The 10,240-nt window shown below is 45.6% G+C and overlaps 1 protein-coding gene across 3 annotated transcripts; it reads right to left on the reverse strand.

Annotated features, from left to right (window-relative positions):
• Nucleotides 1-114: 114 nt before the first annotated feature.
• SPOUT1 (SPOUT domain containing methyltransferase 1) lies at nucleotides 115-9,936 on the reverse strand. Of its 3 annotated transcripts, XM_030535506.1 has the most exons (13): nucleotides 9,876-9,936; nucleotides 8,812-8,854; nucleotides 8,650-8,651; nucleotides 8,150-8,266; nucleotides 7,154-7,313; nucleotides 6,006-6,095; nucleotides 5,378-5,427; nucleotides 4,822-4,952; nucleotides 4,122-4,194; nucleotides 3,568-3,666; nucleotides 2,411-2,513; nucleotides 1,108-1,255; nucleotides 115-587 (listed from the first exon to the last, which is right to left on the reverse strand). In XM_030535506.1, the coding sequence occupies exons 2-13, from the start codon at nucleotides 8,823-8,825 to the stop codon at nucleotides 513-515; spliced, it is 1,062 nt and encodes a 353-aa protein (XP_030391366.1). In that variant the 5' UTR covers nucleotides 8,826-8,854; nucleotides 9,876-9,936; the 3' UTR covers nucleotides 115-512. The 3 variants fall into 3 exon arrangements, with proteins under 3 accessions (XP_030391366.1, XP_030391365.1, XP_030391364.1); XM_030535505.1 differs by lacking the exon at nucleotides 8,650-8,651 and having other exon boundaries at nucleotides 8,150-8,286; XM_030535504.1 differs by lacking the exon at nucleotides 8,650-8,651 and having other exon boundaries at nucleotides 9,876-9,930.
• Nucleotides 9,937-10,240: the final 304 nt, after the last annotated feature.

Consider the following 10,240-nt stretch of genomic DNA (forward strand, 5'->3'; position numbering starts at 1 on the left):
TTCAGTGGTGCTGAGAAAACCGCTCCTAGAGGCTTTCAGCAGGCATTCAATGCCTTTGGAGATCAGGTCCCTAATTCTTTGCCTCAACTCCCGCTTTTAAAAAGTCCAGAGCACTAAATGTGACAAGTTTATTTTATTTTTTTCCACCACCTCTCTTGGTGCTGTGTGAGCCACTGACAGGCTTCCCCTGCTGATGTGAGGCAGCAGCTAGGTCCATTTACCAACACTTTAGTTTGGAGAGCATACTCCCTAAGTAGCCCCAACCAACATCGAGTCACAGGACTTAATCTCAGTGTCATGTTTAAGTCAGTTAAAAAGCTGTAGCCATTTTGGTAATGGTACTGTGCTTTTCTTGATCACTCTCAAAGAGGCTGGAGTGTAGCAGGCTGCCTTGGGGATGTACTCTTCCTACGTGTAGGTTAGCATAACTTGGAATGGGTCATCTGAGGAGAAGAAAGAGTGCTGGTACAGGTGAAAGCAGGCTCAGTTCTGTAGATCAGTTTTTTCCCCCTTCAGCTACAACGGGTTTTCCTCACAGCCTCATCAATGCAGGGTCTCAGTGCAGACAGAGATATCAGTATTGCTTCCTGGAACCAACAAGAAGGAGGGTCAGATCCACTGGTCCAAGGGTGGCACTTCAGCACACATCACTTAATACAAACAAGTTTAGTGACTGTTTGCAGAAGGATAGTAGTGGGATTCATGTCTTATACCTATAAGAGATATTGATTCAGAAATATGCTAGCCCAACCAGATTCACTATTGAAACCTTCAGAGACTCTACAATGAACTTCATTGCTAAAGGGCTTGGAATTGTTTTTTGTTTGGGATTTGTACAGCACCTATCACCGTGGGCTCCTATATGCCACACTACCACAAATAGTTTACCTCCCAGTTCAAATGCTGCTCTTAGAGATCTGTTATAAAAAAAGAGTATGTATTTTAGAAAGACCACTTGTATAATTGGAGCTAGGAGGGTACTAGCTAACCACTTAATTCACAGCTAGCTGAGGCATGTTTTCCTCTGAGGAAGGAAGGTACTAGTAGAGGATTGATCCTTAGAAGGAAGATGCTGCCACGCATCATGCTATTATTCATGTGACATACCTCTGTCCTGATGGTGCGGCTGCCCTGGCTGGGACATGTGTTCAGGTAAAGGTCAAACAAGACACTTGGGTCAGTGCTCTCCAGGTTTGGGTCACCATCCACACCAGCCTCCAGGCCTTGGAGACCTCCAAATACTATTAGGATATGGCTGGAAGAGAGCAGACACACGCATACAGGTTTATAGGACAGAAGACTGGATCCTACCAGCTCAGAAGAAACTACAGTGTTGCCCCTGCAATCTTTAACAACACTACTTAGCTCTTATATAGCATTTGTCATCAGTAGACCTCAAAGCCCTTTACACAGAAGGTCAGAGGCTGTCATCCTCATTTTACAGATAGGGAAATGGAGGCACAGAGATGAAGTGATTTGACCAAGGTAACCTAGGCTAGTTAATAGAACCTTTAACAGCTGTATGCAATTTGCTGAAGCCCAGCACAAGTGATGGTTCTGGTTCTTTGTTCTGAACTTACTCTACAGCACATACACAATGTCTACTTCTCCCAATATACTGAACAAAACACCACTCAGCTATATAACCAGAGAAAAAGGGAACAGATGGCCTTGGAACTAAAGTTGCCCCTGACCCCAACTGCCATCCAGGCAGCTGCAAACACATCCTGAACTGTACCCCACAATGACAGCATCCAGTGAGCTACGTTAATGACTGGGTACTCCTGCTTTGACAAATTTGATCAGAAGATCCAACCCATGGAAATGCTCAGGGCTTAGTTTTGGCCTGGTCTATGAGTAACATGTATTGAAAGAATATCAGAGCAGGTAAATCAGGGCTTATCTACACATACAGCCCTGCGGCACCACAGCTGCAGTGCCCTAGTGCTTAGCAAAGATGCTACCTACCCCAATGAGAGCACATCTCCTGTTGGCATAGTTAATCCACCTCCACAAGAGGCAGTAGTTATATTGACAAGAGAAGCCTTTCTATCAACATAGTACTGTCTACACCAGGAGTTGGGTTGGTATAATTACATCACGCAGGGATGTGGAAAATCCATCCTTGAGCAACACAGTTACAGACATAAGTCTGTTGTGTAGATCAAGCCTCAGAACAGAGCATAGTGGTGCAAATCCCACCAAAGTGAATGGGAGTTGTATGCTTGCATCGGAGGATATGAAGCCTACTGCTGCAGAGGAAAGCCTTGCCAGGGAGAATATTCACAAAGCAGCACTGGCTACAGCAGTTCTCTCAAATGCACAGATTGTTCTACCACAGGCATCTTGCTCCTGGGGCTGGTCTGCCAGCGAAGGGATGGGATGAACAGCAAGGAACCAGTCCAGTTACCTGAAGGAGGGGAGAGTTGCTTGGTCCACACAGGTCCCTCGCTCAGAGGTCCCAATAGAGAGATCATAGCCGCCTTTAAAAGGGCATTCGGCAAAAACAGCACCTGGGAAACAAGCATAAAAGGAAAGTAGATGATGGCATCCCCCCGCTTTAGAGGGTTCTAAATACGGTAGTTTTAAGCATTTCATAATTTATAGACCTAAAGGTTAATAACTAAGAATTGCGTCTACTGCCTTCTACATTGTAGTGGTATTCAGTAGTTGTACTACTAATTAGTGTCCAAATCACTCATCTTTCTCACCAAGATGCCTCCAAATTCCATCAGCAGAATGGCACCATAATTCCTCTTTCAATCTTAGTATCGTTCCTGAAAAATACTGGCTCTTACACCAAATGTTGACCCAGTCCCAGGCTGGCATGTCTGTCAGGAATCACTCAAGGGCAGAGCAGGGCTAAGGGGGCAGTGGCAGTGTTTGTATCTAGCTCATACTCAGTGGTTACATACAGTAGGATGGTACCTCTAGTATTCACATCTCCTACTTCTGAAGGGACTCTACAGGGATCTTCTATGTTTGGGAACCTGGTCTGCCTGCAAAGGTCCCACTGATTCGCGATGGAAAGCAGAATTACTACTAGGGCTCTTAGGAAGCTGTGACAGCTGAGCTGTTGGTGCTTAAGGGTGCGAGCATGTAGCTAGCCAGGATAGGTGCAGAGCATTATCTCTTGCCTGAATTACTATGATCACTATTGGTTTCCCTTCCCAATAGTCAAATTCTATCAATGTTCAGATATTGGATCATTCCCCATCTTCTATATCAATGAGAAGTAGTTACTAAATCCAGGGGCAAAGAGTAAGCAGGTGAGTACAGGCTCGTTACCATACCACCTTTCCAGCACCACCAGAAGCTATATAGGGTCAAGAAAACTAGAGATGGAAAATACCTATTAAATCATCAATGGCAGCACATGGGCCCCAAGAAAAAGGAAGAGAATGTTAAAGAAACAAGCATCTGGCCTGTGCTGAAGGTTTGCAGCAAGTACAACTAGAATCTGTGTAGAAGTGAATGTAAATGTTGACAGAGAACTCAATAAAAGTGGATCTGGCTACTGCTGCCCTTGCCCCAGCAGGCAGGTGACAGAATGCAGTGTGAACTTACTCAGGCAGGAGGCTAAGCGGACATTGTAACCCCAGTACAGGCCAGACACAGTCCGTGGATGGTTCGAGGACACTACAGTGCCCTTCGGTGTTTTACTGTCTGAAAACAAAACCAGTGGGTTAGCATAGCAAACTGCAGTTCTCCAGACTCTGCTGGAAATCAACCAGCAACCCCCTGTGCCATGTTCCCAACACTCTTCCGTAGCACATAAACAAGCTCTTCCCCTTACATTTATTAGGAGCTGGTAAGAGTTTAGTCTGTTCAGCACAGTCTATACACTGATTAAATGCAAAACGTTGAGCTTTAAACAGCGCAAACATTCAGATAGAATAAACGAGTAACTAAACTTGCACGGAGGGGCATGGGGCTAGTTATTCACTATAACTGGGTATGATGATTCCTGAACATGTTTAAAGACATCATGTCTGCCACATGGCATCGCCCGAAGGAGTTCAGTGCAAAGACTAACTTCTGCAGGACTAAGCCTATACTACAGATCACATTGGTAGTATTACCCGTCTAGCCTGTCCAGAAGCAGGATGGCAATGGATTACCTGGATTCTGCCGCTTGTCCAGTTGAACAGTGACTCGAAGACCAGACTCTAGCTGTCTGTCTATCCGTACCTCCTACAATAGACCACAAGCACCAAGGGTTTTAGATGCAAGGACACCCACCCACAGGAAAGCTACAGCTGACAAGCAAAAAAAACCAAACAACGCAAACAAACAAATCACTTTTGGGAACTCAAACTACACTCTCAGCCAAGACGACGAGTTCCACCACTAACTGCATAGCGGACTGCTCAGACGCCACACTGTATAGTGGGGAATGAACTCTATAAAACCTACAGCCCTTCAAGACACTTGGTTGGCTTAGAAGAGCTGCAGTGGATGATACATTTCCAGTTCAATGTGCTGGATAACAATAATAATTTGTTAATTCAGGCAAATGGTAATTGGAGGATTTTGCCCTACTGCAGGATGCTAAGAGGCACTGACACGTCTACCAGGCCCCAGCAGAGGGTGCTATCAACATTAAACACAGAAACCCTGATCAGAGGAGACAATTAAAAATGGGGCTCAGGAACCATGTGTAGCTAAAAACTGTGTCCCATTCCATGGTGGGACAAGTCCCTTCAAGAAACTCACAGGTAGCTTACTGCCATCCTAGTCTGATTGTACTTGACCTTGAAAGGAGTGACTGATAAGTGGAAGGAGTTAACTCTGGGTATCTCAGGGGCGAACAGGCCATACCTTCCTCATCCCACAGTTAACAAAGGAGCCTTTTCCTGGCTTGGTGGGCCGGGCTAACACCACTCCTTCCCGGTATTCTGATTCCTCATCTATCCGCACATGATGAGGGCTGTCCAATGGATTCAGGAGTCCTGAAACAGTACAGAGAAAAGTAGGGGAGGGGGAGATATATATTGTAGGACAGATTGCACCTGGAGGCAGATTATAAAAGGATTCATCCTGTTTCTCCTGTCCCTGCCCCCACCCTCATTCCCTCCCCACACTGATGAAAAACCATGAAAAGGTCCACATGTCCGCACAGGCACAGACCCATCCCAGTTATGATGAGGAACACAAGCGTGTACTCTCGGACGAGGAAAAACCTTAGCAACTGCCCCTCCTTACAGACCATAAGAACACTAAGGCCAGGACCACACAAACTGGAATGGTGAGCAAACTGCCCAGGTATGTGGAGTGGAAGGAGCCCCATGTCTATTTACTTCACCTGCGGGAGAAGGGAAGGCCTATGCCTTAGGGATGGGAATGAGGTGTCAAGGGGATATAATCACATCCTTACCTGCAAACTGCAGATCCTGGTGTTTTGGGAAAAATGATTTTCTCAGGTATCTGTTCAGAGAGATTCAAGTCTCAAAATTGTAACAAGCTTCTTTCAGGCTTCATTTTAATTTGATTTCCAGCTTTAATCAGGAAATGAGCCCTGTGGTACCACATACCCTAGAAGGCTAAGGCTCCTACAGAATGTAAATGGGGGATTAATACGGATCATTTTCACCCTACACATTCCTGCAGCTCTTTCAGTTGCCAAGATCTTATTTGTTGGGAGTTTGGGTCTGAATTCTAAGCAGAAGTTACTGCTCCTCTGGCTCACATGAGTTCTAATGGTTGCATCCCAACACTGGTAATGCACAGCAGCCCTTGTTCCATATGCAGATCTCATTCTTCAATATGCTAATAGTGTATCTGGACTCAAAATGTGAGCATAACAAGTGAATCAAAACAGAATCTCTCTCCAGATAGCACAATACAATAGAAAAAAATATATATAAATGATGTTGGCCCACCACTACCCAACACCTGCTCCTGCAATCTTTGACAGAGGTGTTTCACAATTCCATGTTAATAAACTATAGTATTAAACTAAGACTGAATCTGCTTGGTGTGCAAAGCTATCACATTGGTCTTACTGAGGACACTCCAAATATTGTAGAATCCGAGCCAGCTGCACGCAGGCCTGTCCTTTCTTTCCAATCCCATCAAACTGCCCTTCCACAGTCCTGAAAGAAAATGGATGCAGTCTGTGATCTTCCAAGACATTTATACAGCCCCTAGAGCGAGTAGATCTGCATGAGGCCACATCCCATTCCTATTTAATTAAAATGTATACAACTAGAAACAGGACTTTAAAAAAAGTGGTTCAGGATATAGAGTCCTTCACTCCTGTTGGCAATTCAAGTCTGACTCAGGTCAGAAAAGATCTTACATTATAAAGCAGCCATCTGATACTAGATGGTCTGTGACCAGCTTCTGTTGGTGAGAGTCAAGCTTGCAGAGCTCTTCTTTAAGTTCCTGTAAATCTAGCGTGTGTTCGTTGCATGCTGGTGAGATCCACGCACTTCAGCGTTTACAATGAAACCTACTTGCTCTTATGGGACTTGAATGTCCTATGGAACCAAGATATTTCTTGGTTTACATACAGAGTCCAAATTTGCTCCAACATTGTGCATTTTTACCTTTATCACAGATTTGAACTATCAACTGGGCATTGAGCTTCTGTATGGTCTAGTAGTCACAAAGAACCTACATCTGAATGGTAAGATAGAAAGCAAGGTGTCAGTCTCCACAGCCATCTTCCCACAGACTGGAACTGTTCATCTAGTCCTTTGGCTTTTTTGCTGACACTAAACAAAGATGCCAATTGTTTAAGCAAATGCAATCTGGACACCTGTCTGCTAGCAGCCAGACACACCACCAATTCATCTCACAGGCCACCTAATAGTCACCAGGTGATGGCTTTTGGTCGCTACTTCTGTAGGGTGAGTGCAAAATGGTTATTAACAACCCTCTAGAACCATCCAACCTATTATTTTATTTCAGTCATTAGTCTTCCTGTTTGGGGAATAGCCACTACTGCCCCCCTGGTGACTGACAGACAAAAAAAAAAAAAAAAAAAAAAAAGGAAAAAAGAGTAATTAGGGAGATCTCATCAGACAAAGTATTTGACAGGGAGAAGCCGCAGCTCTGTTTCTTGTTGGCCTTCATCTGAGACAAGATACACAGAAACTGGAAACACTGAGGGACAGGTTATTCAGGGAAGACAATGTGTCACCCTTACCTTGAATCTTCTCCTTGCTCATCGAACACCACAATCTCATCCACACAGAAGATGGCACAGGCCCTGGCAATTTGCCCAGCAAGGTATGTCCGCAACTCTAGACACTGTGCATTGTTCAAGATGGAGCCTGGCAGAGCTACACTAACTGTGTAATGACGTCCTAGAAAACAAGAGTGGGAGAAGAGCCAGAGCTTGGCAGTTCTACTCCCATTTATGTTGCTAAAGTACAGCATTAGCTTTTGGTTCTTTCATTTTAATTGTAAGCGTTTCGGGGCAAGGACTGTCCTGTGTTTTCACAGCACCTGGTACAAAGGGGCCCCAATTCGTACCAAGACATCCACACTACAAATGATAAGATTCCAAAGCACTCCAATAAAGTGCCTTTTACAGAGTAAGGGCCCCACTCCTCTTCCCACAGAAGTCAATCAGACTTTTGCCATTGGCTTTAAAGCAAGCAGGAGAGGGCACCAAATCTGAAGTATTAACTAGACTCTAGAGAACTGATCAATGGACACAGGAATTTTACAGAGGATTGTGCAACAGGCTAGCTATTTTAAAAGGAACAGGGACTACTGCATTCTTCCTACACGAGTACTAAATGCTTCATCATTTTGTACTGTCCAATACACATCTGTCATCTTCTTTTTAGCACAAGGATGGAGGGAGGCTACAATGAGGAGGAATTATGGGATACTGCAACTGAGCACAATGAAACCTATATTTACCAACAGGACTTTTGCTGGTCTCTTTATGGCCACTTCTTAGAGGTGGAGTACAATTGCACTCTGTACACTTGAGGACACTTAGGAGAATTAGTGCCTACCTATGTATTTGAACTGGTATGTGATTATATCAGTACCATGAAAGTTAAGCGATAAGATATCCTTTTCTGCCTATACAGGTGAGATGCATCTCAAGCAACTAAAATCTGCCCCTCACACACTAGATTCTCCCGACCCTTACACACAGCCCTTCCCATCAATTCAAGGCTGTTACCTTTGTCTTCCTTTGCCTTTTCTTCTTCTTTTTGTTTTTCCATCACCTCCTGCATTCTTTTCTTTTCCAGTTTTCTCAATAGCTTTATTTCCTTCCATTTTTTCTTCTCTTCTTTTTCTGAAATGGAGAATAACCATCTGGTTTAAATAGGAAGAGACAATAACGTAATGGTTTATCACCAGAATTCAAGTAAGTTAAAAAAACCTACTACGGTTAGGGCAGCTAGAGAAGATCTGGTGACAGCATGGGGACAGAGAGACACAGAGGAGGAAAACAGGAATCTAATATGACATCCAAATTGTACACCTGAGTGCCACATTATCAATAGTAAGGCAGAAAGGACTGTTTGTCTTCTTTCCTGAGACAATCAACAAAAATGCTAATCAGGGCTAGTTTTACATAACATGAAGACACATCCAGTAGAAATTGGGCATGCTTGTCACTTCACACATGCTACCACACCAGTCCTTGGATTGCAACTTCTTGATCATGAGTCAGACTTCTCTGGCTTTGAATCAATGACCCACAAATAAAAGGGCTCTGGATTTCATTAAGAGCCTGTCCTCCAGCTAGTCAAGCTATTTGATGGATGTTTGAAGGTTTATTTCTAAAAGCACTGGAAATTATACACATAATAATATGTAGAAAAAGTGTCTCCTTACTTTCTTGTTTCCATTTACGCCAGTCAACCTTTTTTTCTTTCTCCTAAAAAATAAGCAGTAAGCTATTTGCATTCCATCAGCTGGTTAACAAGGATCACAAAAGTTATCAGTACAACAAAAATTCATCCAGATGTAGAGCTCTCTCAAGAAGCAAGGCATTGGGAGAGACAGGTTAAGGAAGTGATGGTGCCTCTAGAATCAGCGATCCCTCTCTGCCTCATTTACAGAAGCAGGATTGTGGCCTTTACTTGTTAAGTTGTGTGCACTCTAGCATTCAAGGGCTCCTCTACGCTACTGAAATTTGCATCCATTTTCATGATGTAGCTACATCAGTGTAAAACTTTTATGGTAGGTACATTGTACTAGTGCAAAACAGGGCATATAAACATACCCATTTCAAAATGATGTATTGCATCCAATCCAAGGATTTGCACAGAGTAGCTGAACTTACACCCCCTTCCTCCCTCCCCAACAAACAAAACACACTATAGATGGGTCAACACTTTCATTTCTGGCCTTTCCAGGGCATGTCCACATTGCATCGTAAACCCAGGCACGTGGGACCTGTGCTTCCGGTGTTTCCAAGCCCTCGCTTTGAGCACCCTAACTGCATTGTAAATCTGAGGTTACAGTTGCTGGACCCAGGTCTGACAACCATGCTAAGGCATCCACACTGCACTATACAGACCTTCTGACCCGGGTCCGTCACTTGAGCTGCAGCCACACTACCAAATGACAGGGCTTGGGCCAAGTCTCACTGGGACCTGGGCTCAGCTCCCCAGCGGGACTTGCTGAGCCGAGTCAGACAGATGTGTGTGTGTGTGAATAGGAGCTCGGCGGAGGGTGGGATTCAAGACGGAGCGGGGTTGAGCTGCTGAGCCCGAGGTTCGCTCTGCAGTGTAGACACACTCCCAGTTGGGAGGGCGGCTCTGACACGTGTCTGCGCCCAGAGCAGCGGGCAGCGCACCGCCTGCGCCCCACTCAGATCCCGCCCCGCGGCTCCCTGGTGGGAGAACGGGCAGCGAGCAGGGCTAAGGCGCACACCTCCCGCCACCACAACCCACCTGCAGGCCCCGCGGCCGCCGAGCGCCATCCGCCATTTTCCACCGCCACTTCCGCTCTTCGCGGATTATTATTGGACGGAAGGCCTAAGGCCCCGCCTCTCATGCCCCTTCCCAATGGCCGCGCGGATTAGTCACGTGATAGCGGAAGCGGCTCAAAAACCGCTCGGCCCGGAGGGGCGGCCACGTGCCAGCCCCGCCCCCGGCCGGTCCCCCAAGCTAAGCGGGTTCCCCTTCGCTCCGCCCGCGGATGGGAGACCGCGCATGGGCAGGCGCTGCTGCTTCACTGGAGGGGGAGGGGAACTCAGCCAAGCAGTGTCCCGACTAACTCAAGGGGCCTGCGTAGCACCAGGTACCAAAGTCCAGGG

This window comes from Gopherus evgoodei, chromosome 16 (assembly GCF_007399415.2).
Source record: "Gopherus evgoodei ecotype Sinaloan lineage chromosome 16, rGopEvg1_v1.p, whole genome shotgun sequence".
Classification (NCBI taxonomy): Eukaryota; Metazoa; Chordata; order Testudines; family Testudinidae; genus Gopherus; species Gopherus evgoodei.

Coding starts and splice junctions, on each gene's coding strand:
- SPOUT1 (XM_030535504.1), bottom strand. CDS start 9,911: ATGGCGGATGGCGCTCGGCGGCCGCGGGGCCTGCAG. Junction 8,267..8,811: donor GCGTAAATGGAAACAAGAAA/GTAAGGAGACAC, acceptor TCTCCATTTCAG/AAAAAGAAGAGAAGAAAAAA. Junction 7,314..8,149: donor AAAGGCAAAGGAAGACAAAG/GTAACAGCCTTG, acceptor CTTGTTTTCTAG/GACGTCATTACACAGTTAGT.